Here is a 14,596-nt window from a genome sequence, read left to right as displayed (position 1 = left end):
TTAAATACCCATTTGCTTGGGGGAGGTGGACCAGGATGGTGAGGGCGGGGGAATGACAGAAGCTATAAGATTATGGGCTTCCTGGGACACCATAAACAGTTTATAGCACATTCATTTTGAACAAGTAGCTTTATCCCTTGCAATGAGCCTTCGCTGCTGCAGCATCCCTGCTGTGTGGGGTTTTAGCTCCTAAACCCCCCCCGAGACGCCGCCCATGACAACAGATGGCTCTGTAAGCTCTGGGGCCCAGGTGGAATGCAGGTGATGTGGGCTCCGCAAATGAAATGTAACTCTGTGATTGATGGCTTCCATTTACTGTGGCTAATGTAGGACCAGCAGGGAGAAAATGCATATTAAAATCTGTGCTCTCGCTGCAGAATGCGCAGTTAATGAGACGTCACCAGTATCTTCCCCGCTTGCCTTCCTCACGTGCATTGCAGGATTTAGCTGCTTTCCGTTTTGCTGAATTACTGAAACTTTCCCCTTCAGGCAATAGTTCAGCTTTGCCCTGCATGAGAATTGGGGAGGAGGAAGGCAGCACAGTCCAAGGAATGGCACGTGGGGCTAGGTACTAGGAACACCTGCCCTTTCTTGCTGTACAGCCTCTGGCAAGTCACTTCGCTGCAGCTGTTTCCCCAGCTATAAAGTGGGAGTAACTTGCCTACCTCTCATAGATGTCGGGGCTGATTAATGGTTGTGAAGGGCTAATTATTAAGACATCCAAGTAGCTGCCTGTGTTGATGATGATGATGATAATACGGAGAAATGCAGCAAGTCCTCCCCTCCCATGCTCCCAGTGTATGAGAGGGGGTTTTCCATTCAGTTTAATATCCAAGATATTTCTGTATCCTGGGGAGGGAACGGGTGTGTTGGGGTGGGGAGGAGATGCTTCTTCATGAGACTCTATACCAATGTGGCTATGGATAGAAAACTTGCTGAGAAACATAGCAGGCGGAGAGCTCTGCTTCTTGTCATCTGCTGGTATTTCACTGATTAAAATGAGGCTTAATATGGTAAATGTCTCTGGAAACTTCTTCCTAGAGGCCAAGCAGGGCACGTGTTTGCTGCAGGGCCCCTGTTCTGACACTGGAACAGGATGGCTTTGTGGGAGGGTATGTACAGCAGCCCCAGCCCTGTAGGCCGCTGCCTGTAGTTGCGTGTCCGTGCAGCAGAATTACAGCATGCACCAGAGCCTGTGTTCCAGAACCAGACACTACGGGCAGCGTGCACAGGAGATAGCTGTGTTATAGTCTAACATACGGGTACTTAGCTCCGTACGAACAGTAGTTTGCTATGGGTATTGTTCTCCCCACGATACAGCTGGAGAAACTCGGGCGCAGAGAGGGAAGTAACTTGTCTAAAATCACAGGAAGTCCCTTGCAGAACTGGGATTAGAATCCTGTTCTCCGGGTGCTGGTTCTGTGATGTCACAGCGAGACCGGGCTGCCCCTCCGTAGATCCTGTAATAACACTGTCTTTCATGGAGACTGATGTGTTGAGCGAAGACCATCTTGGGATACTTCTGGTTTCATAAGCAAATTGCTTTAATTGACATTTTCTCTGTGCTTTCCGAGATGGAATTTGCTTGTTGTTCACACTAGACTGTCGTGTGTGCAGGTGCATGCCAGTGAGTGACTGGTGAAACCCAGAAGGATTGGAGGCTTGCTTTGGATAAGCCTGTCTTCAGACTGCTGAGCACTGCTCAAAATTCAAAAGTCCTCTGGATTGTCCATCTTACAAACGGCGTCATAAGGGATCCCTCCTGGCCCCATCTCCTTCCCAACGTCCTATTCCCCCGCTTGGCTTCCAGCAGGGTTCCTTCTGGGGATTGCTGGCGATCCATGGTCCGGGCACTGTGAGAGCCAGCGTACTACTAACCGTTGAGTTCAGTTGCTCAGCTGCAAACTCCCAATATCCTCCTGGTCCCCAACCTGCCCCGGAGGGAAGGGAGAAACCGGAGGGGTGAGGTGGCCATGGAGTAACTGGCCTGAACAATGGGTGCCTGTGAGCTGTTTGGACTCTGATTGCCACCTCCCTAGAGGGAGCGTTACACAGAGGAGGACCTCCCCACTGATCAGGGCTAGGGCAAAGGGCAGAACGACCAAGCTTGTCTCAATTTCCTTGTCAGAGTCACAAAGAGGATAAGACTTGTTTGGGCATAACTCTGTGTGGAAGTTAATTCTCGACCATTTTGTAGCAAGCCTTCTGCTCACCTGTGAAACTTTCCGGTACAGGCCGGTGTGCATTGAAACGCAAGGAGCGTTAGTGGTTTGATATGTGACTGGAAGTGCGGAGCTCCACAGCCTGTCCCTTTTTTGGAGTGAAGGCTGAGACGTTGCCTAGGTCCTGAGCAGCTTGGCTGTGTAGTGAGAGAGGCAGCAGCCCCTGGACCTTGATGTATTCTCCGTCGCTTTTCCCCAGGTGCGGTGGACGACGAGGGGAACAGGCCGTTCTACGCCGAGGAGTGTGCCTCCATGCTGGCAGTGACCTTCAGCGGCGGGGATAAGACGAGGAGGAGCATTGTGAGTAATGCATAAGGCAACTTCTTCCCTCCTAGGCCAGGGCCGCCCAGAGGATTCAGGGGGCCTGGGGTCTTCAGGGCACTTTGGCGGCGGGTCCCGGAGCAGAAGGACCCCCCGCCGCCGAATTGCCGCCGAAGACCTGGAGCGGAAGAAGCTCCGGGGCCCCGGGCCCCACGAGAGTTTTCCGGGGCCCCCGGTGCGAGTGAAGGACCCCGCTCCAGGGGCCCCGAAAAACTCTTGTGGGGGCCCCTGCGGGACCCGGGGCAAAGCACCCCACTTGCCCCTCCCCCCCGGGCGGCCCTGTTCTAGCCTGGCTTTGAGCGGCTGCCGAGTGGTCTGATCCCAGGTCTGCTCTCAGCACTAGTGAGCTGAGCCTGGAGGAGCTGGGTGGGCAGGGTGTCACGGAGTCCCCGGGCGATGCTCTGGAACTGCTCCCTACAAAGCCCGTCAGGACTCTGGTGAAGTCTCCTCTCTGTGAGCAGACTGTCTTCAGGGCAAGAAGCTCACACGGCTTCACCTTCCTGGGTCTGACCTTGGAGCATTCAGCATCCGCTGCCCCTACGTGCGCTTCCCACAGCGAGTCTGCCCTGGCGGGGTCCTGGGGAAACCAGAGGGTCCTGCACCCCCACTTCGCAGTCAGACGTGACTCTTAGCCAGCCAGTAAAACAGAGGTTTATTAGATGACAGAAACATGGTCTAAAACAGAGCTTGTAGGTACAAAGAACAAGACCCCTCAGCCGGGTCCATCCTGGGGGGCCGCGAGCCAGACAACCCCGTCTGCCTTCACTTCCCATCCCCAGCCAGCTCCAAACTGACTCTCCTTCCAGCCCCTCCTCTTCTGGGCTTTGTTCCTTTCCCCGGGTCAGGAGGTCACCTGATCTCTTTGTTCTCCAACACCTTTAGCTATCTCCTTGCAGGGGGGAAGGGCCCTGGCCATTAGTTGCCAGGAGACAGAGTGCCGGCCATTTATGCACACTGGCCCTTTGCTCTGCAACAATCTCACCCCCTAGAGACTTAAGAAATGCATAGAGGAAACTGAGGCACCCACACAGTATTCAGAGGAAACATTAAGAACAGTCCCACTTCGTCACACAGAGGCACGAGCACGTCTCCCATTTGGTTGTTTCCTGCCAAGGTGAGCACCCAGAATAAATAGACCAGATTCTGGCCCCTGCTACCGTCCCTCTGTGCCGCTGCAGCAACGCCTGTAAAGTTGCTCTAGCTGTTGGGATCCCTCCAGCTGGCAGGAACCCCCAGACGGCATAAAGCCGGAGTCACAGGCCATCCCAAGCCCTGGCCGTGGTGTTGGGGGGTGTCACCAGTGCTGCTGCGCTCCAGCTGTCCCTGAGGCGTATCACTGCCCAGTTGGATGCTGTTAGAGCCGGCACGTGGGAGCACAACACAGAAATGTGCTGATGCCCCCAGCTCCCCCAGGGATCAGGGGAGGTTAAAGAGGTACAGCCGCCTTTTGCCATCTTTTCCCTGCCCCCCACTCCTCCAAGGTACGGGGGCTGAAGCCAGCTCAGCAGACCTGTGGCTGTAGCCCAGAGCAGGAATTCACCATTCCCATCCCAGGACAAAGCAATGGTCCACGTCCTTTGGTGTGCTGTCTGGGAGAGTGACCATTGCTGGATAGGTCAGAGAAAGGCATAAAATCCCGATTGAGTTGTGCAATGCTAGACCGTTGGGGGGGGCCTTCGCCAGCTGGGGGTGAAGCATGTGTAATGAAAACCCTTCTAATTTTCCATCTGCCTAGTGCTAGCATCACTGCGACATGCTGTTCTGCCTCAGAGGTAGCTGTGAGCCTCTGTTTAACCCACTCAGCTGTTTGCTCCAGGACCCTGGAGCGGGGAGCCTCACATGACAACACGTGTCTGTCTGGGGTTTGTTCTTTCTTTGCTTCTGCTGGAGTGGGGCTGGCTCCCCATGAGCACCAGCCTGTGCGGTACCGGTGCTGCTCGGGACCATGGCGTGCTGGAGCCCGGGTTTCCCTTGCAGCAGCAGGGCAGGAGGCTGTTGTCCTTGGGTGGCTGTCGTCACTAGAGACAAATGGGCGAGTCCTCCTCACCTGTCGTGGGCAGCCAGTCTGGATGCAGGAGTTTTGGACCCAGTTCCTCCTCCTCCCGGCTTGCAGCACGGCTACTAACTGAGAGCTTCAGAGCTGGAGGAAATACGGTTCACCATCACTAACCTGTCTAGTCACCCTGCCTGAGCCCACTCACCCACGGGGTCATCTCAGCGGGCATTGGGCCTGGTGGTGCTACATCATAGAAAGCAATTAGGAGAAGCACTGGGGGCAGGGGGCTCTTGTTTGGGTCTAGCTCCTACAGAAATATTGCCCAGTGGGTGATCTGTTTATTTCTGTCACGCACCGCTCTCTCACCAGCACGTCTGTCTCATGTGGATCATTGCGTCCGGTGGGCACTGCCCCTCCACATTCTTGCCCATGTCAAATTTTGTATCTAAACAGATTCTTATTGGGAAACCTAAATTCAAATTTTTGTCCTAAAGCATCAACCGGGTGTTGGCTTTAACGGGACGCTGGCTACACTCCAAAGCAGCTTCTTTATCCTACCTCCTACCCCGCTTCTGTCACCATCATTAATGGACTGTGACCCTACATTAGAAAACTGTGTTCTGACTGTGCTTTCCAAAGGAGAACACACTGCAAGAGACTGTCACATCACAGGTGGATCTCGGCTGTGCTCGGGCTGCCCAGTCCCCATGGCTGTGCTGCACCAATCAGGGAATGAACATGTGACGGCTGTGACTCGGGTTGGGTCGTTAAGCTAATTGGCTGCCTCTCCTTCCCTGGTTGGGCATGCTTAACCCCTGGCGGTTTGGGGAATATTTTATCGACTTTTCCTTTTTTGTCAGAAATGACTCGTCACCACACTAACCTGCTTCCCTGGGCCAAACAAGTGTCCCGGCTTTCGGTGCAGTGCAAAAGCCGGGGCACCGGATCCCCAGCATAGTGCCAGTTTCCACCAGCTCAGGATCTGCCCCGGTATGTTCCTAGTTTTGGACCAGAGCATCCTGGAGTCTTGCCAGCCTGCTGCAGTCTCAGACTGGTGCCCTTACCGGCTCAGGGTAGAAAGAGGTGTGCAAAGTTAACCAGCTCCAAGCAACAAGTGCACGTCCTCTGTGTGCATCCCCAAGGAAGGCAAACATCTGTCTCCAGGGCTGCAGATCCGGGCAGAGTCACTGGGGTTCTGAGCTGGGGAAGCCTGGCTTTTGACCACACTGGCAGGAGTACTACTTTCTCTCTCCCGTTCAGCTAGGCGATAGCCGCTGCCGTGAGAGCTAGAGCTCTTGCAGCATTTTGTGTCAGTGCTCAGTAGTCAAACTGCTGTGGGATCGGTGCTTGCCTCTCGTCCCAGGAGGCTGAGAGTGGGACATCCTGGCAGCGAGAGGCCCTCGTCTTTAACCAGCTCTAGCTGTGGCCGCTCCAGGACCGCTTGGAAGCAGATTTCCTTCCTCTTTCAGTATTTCTGGGCCCCGTTCTAATGTGCCTTGTGTTTCCTCTCAGTCGTCTGTCGAGGGCCATAGCTCAGGGGAACTTGTGCCTGAGCCACATGACTGGGGAAAGACTCAGCTGAAATTTGTAACAGGAACATGTCCCCTTCTAGCCCCCCCTTTTTATGTTGCTTCTCTTTTCAGCCTGGAAGTCCTTTAGGAGATGGGCTGTGTCCTGCATGGGCACAGTGTCCAGCACAGAGCAGCAGCTACCAGCATAGACATGATGAGTGTGATTGATTCCCGGGCCTAGCAGTCGGCCGGGTGATCTTGTTGTAATGTGGCACATGGAGAACGTTTTGTACCTCCCACCAATTTTGTCTTAGCAGTCAGGTCCCAAAGTGCAGCCAGGCATTGCACACGGCCGCGTCTATCCCAGCAGAGCTACGTCAGGGCCAGGGAAACCGCACCCTCTGTGTTTTGTGCCGTGTGAGCTGTTGGAGATACAGCCTCCCAGGCACCAGCATGGCATCCTCTTGGAAAGAAAGGGCAGCTCAGTACATTTCCTGTGGCAGTGCTGAGTCTGGTGAGACATGATGCCACCTTTAAGTCAAGCGGTGCAGGTAACAGCTCTTCCTTATGCACTTCTGTGTAAGTGGCAGATTCTAGCCATGTGCCTGGGTATCACAGGAAGTCCCTCACCCCAGGCTTGTCCTCCACACTCCCTCCCAAGCTTTTCAGTGCAGCCAAAGATTAAACCTCTAGACCAGGGGTAGGCAACCTATGGCACGTGTGCCGAAGGCGGCACGCGAGCTGATTTTCAGCGGCACTCACTCTGCCCGGGTCCTGGCCACCGGTCCGGGGGGCTCTGCATTTTAATTTAATTTTAAATGAAGCTTCTTAAACATTTTAAAAACCTTATTTACTTTACATAGAACAATAGTTTAGTTATATATTACAGACTTATAGAAAGAGACCTTCTAAAAACGTTAACATATATGACTGGCACGCGGAACCTTAAATCAGAGTGACTAAAAGAAGACTCGGCACACCACTTCTGAAAGGCTGCCGACCCCTGGCCTAGACAGTGCTAGCTCATCTAAAGAACCCCTGAAGCATTCCTGATGCTGTTGTGGCCCAGCTCTGCATGCTGCAGAGTAAAACAAAATCCCCATTCTCTGTTTGTGTGGAAAAACCAGGCAGTGCAAACCTAACTGCTGTTGGTCTTCTGTGCTTCATGGGCTATCCCTGAGCCACCTTTCCACCGCAGGGAGAAAGAGAACCAAACAGTGGTTTGTCTAGTGGGAACACACACTGCTGGGCCCGTCTTGGACAATGCTAGGGATTCAATCGCCTTTCTATAGAACAGAATCAAATAGATGGAGTTCACAGACCCGGCTATGGAGGCAGGAGGCTGACAGTTTGCTTGGCTTCCAGTGAGAACAGGCTTCTCCTAACGCAACTGGCACTTCCTTTGGGCCTGCTTAGCTGTGTTATTTCCAAAGTCACTAACATTCAGTAGCCACGGTAGTTTGTTTTTATGGGCTGCCGCTCTTTGTAAATACAAGAAGGTGGGAGGGGAGAGAGTACCCTGGAGACGCAGCCTTGGGAAATCTCAGGGTGTTTCCAAGATAGCATACATGGAAGAGGGGCATGTCAGTTACCCTTTTTCTCTCCCCCAGAGCTCTAGATGGCTTCTGTTCATGATGCATATGTGCTGTCCCTGGCTCCTTAGAAGAAACCACCAAGTTCTAAATACAGCTGTCAATTTCCCATTGCTCAAGTTTGGCAGTAGTTCTACAAACGAGGACTCGCCGAAAGAGCCAGATCTGTAGCTCTGGGTGTGTAACCGGATCTCTGCTTTGCAAACCAGACTTTGATAACTAATTGGAGCAATTCGGGGGAATGACAGGGTCTCCAAATGGAAATGGGGAACTTGGGGGGCAGGTCCAGGAAAATGTAACAATGAAAGAGACGGTGATGAGAGTACAAGTTAACTAGCCACTCAGTTTGTATGCTGAACAGTAAATGAGCCCCAGAAAGCTTGGTTCATTTCATCTCTGAAAACCCCAGGGGCTAGTGCAAAGAATCAGTGTTTCCTAACTAGAAAAGACCACATCCCCATCTAAGAAAATGGTTAGACTCAGGGTGCTACAAAGGAAATAAAATCTATAATGTAGCTTAAGTTTTCCTTTTAAAAATAGTTTGAATTAATTCACGCTGGCTTGAAAACCACTGGTGCAAGAGAAAAAGAAACGCTAGTCAATTAGGGACTCCGCTATACTTTTCATCTTGGAGCGTGTTGTAGTTTTCATTTTTATGTCCAGCTTCCTCCAAACCTGAGGTCTGTGAGCTAATTTTAAAAAGTCTGACATGCCCTTTCTCCTTAAAGAATGGCCTCATATGATGATAAAAGAGGTGCTACTCTTCCATCAAAGAGTCTGAATCGGATGCCTTGCACACGTCCTCTCTTTTTACAGTAACACGATCACTACTCCAATAAACCTGTGTGTCTGTTATGTGGGGCATATTAAATATACCCCCGTCTACAGAGAATATTCTCTCCTCTTTGTGCCTTTTAATTGTCCTTTAATAGTATTGCCGTTAATGATTTTGACAGCCGTCTATTTTCCAGACTATAAATGTTCTGCCGTTTCCGTTAATGGGAAGAATTTAATATGGTCTCTGGCATGAACTGCATCTCTGACTGACGTTTGTGGTGCTCGCTGTATTTTTTTTTTTTTTTTTTTTTTGGTAGAACATACAGTATCTCAGTGCAAATTGCAGCTGTTAGAAGCTGACAAAATGCTTTGGAGTTGAATATAAAAGTCAACAAAGAAAGTACAGTTCTTGGCAATGGAGGATGCAGTTATATCCCACTGAGTGGAGAGGGACAAATGTTTATCCCAGCTTGTCCTGTGCTTTGACCATAACCAATTTTAATTAGCTGATTTTATGGCATGATGTAGGACAGAATGATGCACCATTTGGAGCCTTCTCAAGTGACTTTTCTAAGGCTCACTTGTTTACTTGCATCTTATCTAAGATCCCTCTTACAAAGGCCAAATTTTGCTTGGTTACTCACCAGTGTAAAGCCAGAATAAATCTGTTGCCTTTAGTGGAGCTAGTCCAGAATTACACTGCTGTTTCCGAAAAAGCAGAACTTGGCCTGGTAGTTTTATTTTCTACCAAGCTATGACTGCTTTACCTCTCTCCTGACTGATAGCTGCCGTTAGGTAACTAGGGTTTTGTCCACACTGGACACTCAGGAAAGTTAATCCAAATTAACTAACGGTGTGAATTTAAAGTAAATTAGTTAAACTGCATTGAACCCCTGTGTGGATGTTCTTAAACTGAATTAAGGCCACTTTAATTCTGAATATCTTAATTCACTTCCAGATGGAATAATGGCCCTCAGTGCATCAATCTCTGCAGCTTGGGCCTGTCTCTTACTTTGTGTTTTAAAAAGAAATAGCATCTGTTTAATTTTAACAGGGGCAGCATTAACTCTATCCAAGCTTCTGTGCAGGGCCTCCTTGGAGCCGTGCTAGAACAGCCCCCTTGCTTCAGCTGGCAGGAATCCATGTCTGATAGTCTTACCAGGAGACGGGCATGAGTAGGGCAGGAGATGGCTGGTGCGTGCACTCAGCCTCCAGGAGAGGGAGGTAACTCCTGCCAGTTTTAAGTTCTGTGGCTGCAGGATATGGTGGCCGAGAAGCTGAGCCAACCTGGCCACTGAAGAACAGGGTGAAGCTCCCTGTGTCTCAAGTGAGGACTCAGTGCAGGAGGGCTGGGTGGTGACCGCATGGTAATGGCACGAGTGCTGCTGCGCCTCAGCCCTGGGCTTTGCGGCGCTCACAGGAAGCAGAAGGGCGGCAAAGGGGGCTTAGCCGGTTTTCGTACTGCTGGCGTAAGCTGCTGGGAAGCTTATGAAAAGCCAGCCCTCCTCAACCGGGGCAACGGAGCCTTGGGAAATCCCATACGGCAGCTGGGGTGGTGGTGGTGGTGGGGGAAATAGCCGTCCTGGTGCACCCAGGGGGAGACTCCGCTTCCTGGGTTTGGAGAACGGAGCTGCTGAGTCAAAACCGTTCGCAGCTCTTCACTGGGGGAGCGAGGGGTGTTCGGCATGGGCCCCAGCAGGGGGAGGAGCCGCAGGAGCAGGGCAGAGAGAGGAGGGGGAATATGGTGTTGCTTATGCAGCAGCAAGTAGGGTTTACAGCTGGAAGGTGGCTTGGAGCAATGGAGCGATCTGGTGCTGGGCAGCTATAAAACCAGAGCAGAACTTGTGCCACCAGTGTGAATCCATCCCTGCCATAAGCCGGGCCAGCAGCTGTAATGCTGCACTCTCCTGTTCATAGTTAGCACTGGGGTAGCTCTTCACTTGGTCCCCTGCAATCCTCACACCCCAGCCCTCAGTCTAGAGCTGTGGAAACAACGGTGCTTCGGGCGCCCATGGCAAAGCTGCCTGTGGTGTCATCGGAGGAGCACGGTGTCCTCCTGCGTCTGTCCTGTACTGCGCTGTACGTACCTTCATGGGCAAGTGCCATCAGCCATCTGCTCGAGGGCTCTGTCACTACAGCTCAGCACCTGCCTTGGCCACTTAGAGAGAGGTGAGAGCTGCCTTCCCCTGGCTGGAGAGCCCCAGGGAGCTCAGCATGGGGTGGAAAGCAATCCCACGAATAACAGCCAGGGCCTGTGTTTCGGAGCATGCGCACCAGGCTATGCATCGAATTACAAGGCTGAAGCTTGGCTATGGTAAGTGCCAGACCAGTGCTGTGGTCTCCCCAGAATATGCTACGCTGGAGTCTTGCCGCCTTGGAATTGATTCATCACAAATACAGAAGCTCTTCAGCCCCTGCCTGGCCACTGCTGGGCACTGCAGATCCGGGTATGGGTGTGACACTCTGCACATTGGTAAGGCCCAGTGCCACCCAGCCAGAAACCTCCACTAAACTCACTAATCTGAACCCCATAAGTGCTCTACCTCAGACGCCACGAGTCCTTCCCCCGGGAGCGCTGACTCCTAGCCCCATGGGGAACGAAGCAAAGAGGGCCTGGACCTGAGCCAGGATGCCAGGGTCCCACTCCCAGCTCTGTTGCTCACAACCTCTGTGACATTTTGGGCCATTCATTCGCTTCTCAAGGGCCGAGTTAAGTCAGTGACCTTTGTAAAGGGCTCCTGGTCCCACTAGTCAAAGTTTTCTTGTCTAATTGGCAGCGGGTCTCTCGAAGGTTAATCCCTACAGCGGCCATCCTCTGTCCTGGTCAGACCTTTCCTGAGCCAGTCGCCCCTTCCGTCTCCCCACCCCCAGAGCCATTGTGTGCGGCACAACAACCTAGTGTGGCCGTGTCCAGACCGCCCGTGGCTACTTTTCTGCTTAATCCAGTGGCTTGACTGTGAACTCCCAGGGAAATGTTTCCAGACTTTCCCGTTACTAAATCCTGCCCCTTTGTTGTTGTTCCATTTCTGGCTGCGAGTGAGAATGACAAACCTTCCGGCAGCTTGGCCTGCCTGGCTGCAGCTTGGCGTGGGCTCAGCAACCACAAAGAACAAAAAAGCCCGTGTGTGCTGCAAATTCCACAGGCGTCCGGAGAGGAGGTCGCTGGTGCCTTCCTGTGGCCGTTCCAGGGGAGACGGCAGGGCGGTGAACGGATCACACCCCAGCCTGCCTGGAGTTAATAGTGAGCCAAACAGCCCTGGGGACTGCATTTGCAAAAGTAGCCACTTCCTTTGGGTGCCCAAGCTGAGAAACTTGAGGCCAGACATTGGAAGGTCTGAGTCACTAAGCGTTTCAGTTGGGCACCCACTTGTCCCAGGTGGGGCCCCCAGTGCTTGGACACACTTGAGAATTCTGGCCCAAGTGCACTGGGGAGGGAGACACAAGCTGCAGTGAGGGGAGTGTTAGGGGCAGGGCCGGCTCCAGCATTTTTGCCACCCCAAGCGGCAGGGGGGGAAAAAAGCCGCGATTGACGGCACTTCGGCGGGAACTCTACCGCCACCGCTTCGTTCTTCGGCGGCAATTCGGCGGCAGGTCCTTCCCTCCGAGAGAGACTGAGGGACCCGACGCCGAAGACCCGGACGTGCCGCCCCTTTCCGTTGGCCGCCCCAAGCACCTGCTTGCTGTGCTGGTGCCTGGAGCTGGCCCTGGTTAGGGGAAGGGGAGCCCATGGAGCCCTTTGGCCATTTTTTAACTCTCGTCATTACCCGTCTTCGCATGGGGACAGGAGTCAGGGCTCCTGTCTTCTAGCAGCATAGCTAAGTCCCGTCACCTCCCTGAACCATTTTCCACACTCTTAAAACAAGGGCAGAATTTCCCCCTCTTGGCGAAGTGCTTGGAGATTCCCAAGCAACCACTGTACAAGTGCAAAGCATCATCATTAATTCTATCGCCAAAAGCCATAAGGTAGGGGTGTGTGTGTGTGTGTGTCCGTCTCCCTTTAAATAGCCCCCTTCCTGCAGGAGGGCTGCTGCATTGTTCAGATACTGTGCGAGGCTCCTGCGAGGAGATGCCCAGCTGGTTGGGTTAGTGGCACGTATGCCAATGTTACATCCTGGCCGGGGTTTCATGCTCTGATTCCCACTCTGACGTTCCTTTGTACAACCGCTCCACACACACATGCTTTCCAGGCGGTTTCACGCTTCTGATCGCTCTGGGGGGAAGAAACTGAGCATTTAGGCTGGAATGCATGGCTGGGCTGGTTACCTGAGAGGGCAGGGGGAAATATGCTACTGGCAGCGTGAAACATGCTTGGTAATCGCTGTAGCATTTAATCAGCAGGGATCATTATTAGCTCATCCCTTCCTTTTTAGGGCAGACGTCTCGCCCCAGTCGAAGGACTTGTAGGGTGCATGCGAGTTTGCAGTCCTTAGTGTGCAAACCGGAGGAGTTAATGGGTGACTTGAGCACAGTCTATAAGTAACTACGTGGGGAACAAATACTGAATAATGGGCACTTCAGTCTAGCAGAGGCTGGAAGTCGAAGCTAGACCAGTTCAGACTGGAAATAAAGCATAAATTGATAACATTGAGAGTAATTACCACTGGAACAATTTCCCAAGAGTGGTGATGGATTCTCCATCACTGGCAGTTTTTAAATCAGGGTTGGGTTTTTTCAATCTCTAGGCATTCTTGTGAGGCAGATCTCAGGGCTGTGATATACTGGGGGTCGGACGAGATGATCACAATGGTACCTTCTGGCCTTGGGATCTATGAATCTATTAAATGCAAGCTCCAGCCTTGCTTTCTGGGTGTACAGCACCGTGCACTACATGGCTGGGTTGCTCAGAGTCCTTGGGGAGTTAGGAGTCCCATTCCCATTGAAAGTCAGTGGGATTTGGGCCCCTTTGAAAATCCCAGTCTATGAGCACTATGACAAACAAATGACAACCCAGTTCCCCGCGAGCAGCCATGGGGGTGGGGGGGTTATTTGGGGGGCTGTAGTGGACGGACAGACCATAGAGAGGAAGGCTGTTCCAGCGATTCAGGCACTAATCTAGGATTTGGGGGCTCTGGGTTCCATTCCCTTCTTTGCCACAGTCTTCCTGTGCTTTGAGCAGGGGGTTGGACTAGATACCTCCTGATACCAACTCTGATATTCTATGACCTTGGGCAAATCCCTTAGCCCCTCGGCACCCCAGCTGTTACATGGGGGTGGTCGCCCGGCCCTGCTGCCCAGGGGTGCTCGGAGGATAAATACATTAAAGACTGAGGTGTTTGCATATGGTGGTGATGGGAGCCAGACAAGTGCCATAAGTGGGTAGACAGGCCCAGTGGAAGAACAGCCCTCGGAAAGGCTGCGCCCCCTGCTTCTCAGTGACACGGTTCCTTGTCAGACCAGGCCCCTGTGGCGTTGAAGTTGGTTCCCTCAGCCTCTGAGCCGTTCCTCCCCATTTCCAGCTGCACCTCATGGTCCCTTTTATCTCCTCTTGCCCGTGGGAGGCAAGGAGCCATCTTGGCTGTGGCGAAAGCAGTCAGGAGACCACAATGCTGCAGGCCTGTCCAGGAAGTGCCCTGGGAGCCCTTGTCTGTGAGAGCAGTGGGTAGACTTTCAGGTAGGCACCCAAACCTCTGTCTGCTCCTTTGAAACCCTGGGCTGGAAATCTGCCTTCTCGCAGGGTTAGGCCAATTCCCTTGCTGGGACTGGGGGGGTGTTAAGACGAAACATCATCTGAAAAACCCCCAAGTGAGGTTCAGCTTGAGTGTTGGGCAAACGGTCAGGAGCATTTGCTGGGCCCAGTCTGTACCCAGGGTTTTGTTACTAGATGTGTTACAAGCAAGGTGTAGCCTCCATCGGCCGCTGTGGTAACCTGGGGAGCGAGCCAGGGATATATGGGTGACTCCTGCGCGCACAGACTGGTGCGCACGGTGGCTCACTCGTCCTAAAAGCTCTAGCACTCTGAAGGCTGCATCTGACCAGAGACGTCTCTTTGGCTCTTTGTTCAAGGTGACGACAGACTGGAATTTGGAGAAAGGCACAGGATGCACCGAGGGCCACACAGGGACTTCAGCTGCTGCCCCCCTCGCAGCCGGCATGATTGCCTTGATGCTCCAAGTGCGACCGTGTCTCACCTGGCGAGATGTCCAGCACATCATTGTCTTCACAGCCACCAAGGTGAGA

General features: G+C 52.7%; 1 protein-coding gene across 1 annotated transcript in view; it reads left to right on the top strand.

The window, feature by feature from the left end:
- The window catches only part of PCSK7 (proprotein convertase subtilisin/kexin type 7), a 52,523-nt gene that overhangs the window by 17,229 nt on the left and 20,698 nt on the right, over window positions 1-14,596 (top strand). Inside the window, exons 8-9 of the mRNA XM_024216383.2 lie at window positions 2,422-2,522; window positions 14,423-14,590. Of these exons, the coding sequence (XP_024072151.1) occupies window positions 2,422-2,522; window positions 14,423-14,590 (269 nt within the window). The remainder of the gene's footprint in view (window positions 1-2,421; window positions 2,523-14,422; window positions 14,591-14,596) is intronic.

This window comes from Terrapene carolina, unplaced genomic scaffold (assembly GCF_002925995.2).
Source record: "Terrapene carolina triunguis isolate 2854851 unplaced genomic scaffold, T_m_triunguis-2.0 Scaffold374, whole genome shotgun sequence".
Taxonomy (NCBI): Eukaryota; Metazoa; Chordata; order Testudines; family Emydidae; genus Terrapene; species Terrapene triunguis.
The sequence above is the reverse complement of the archived record's forward strand: the minus strand, read 5'-3'. Positions and strand labels throughout refer to the sequence as shown.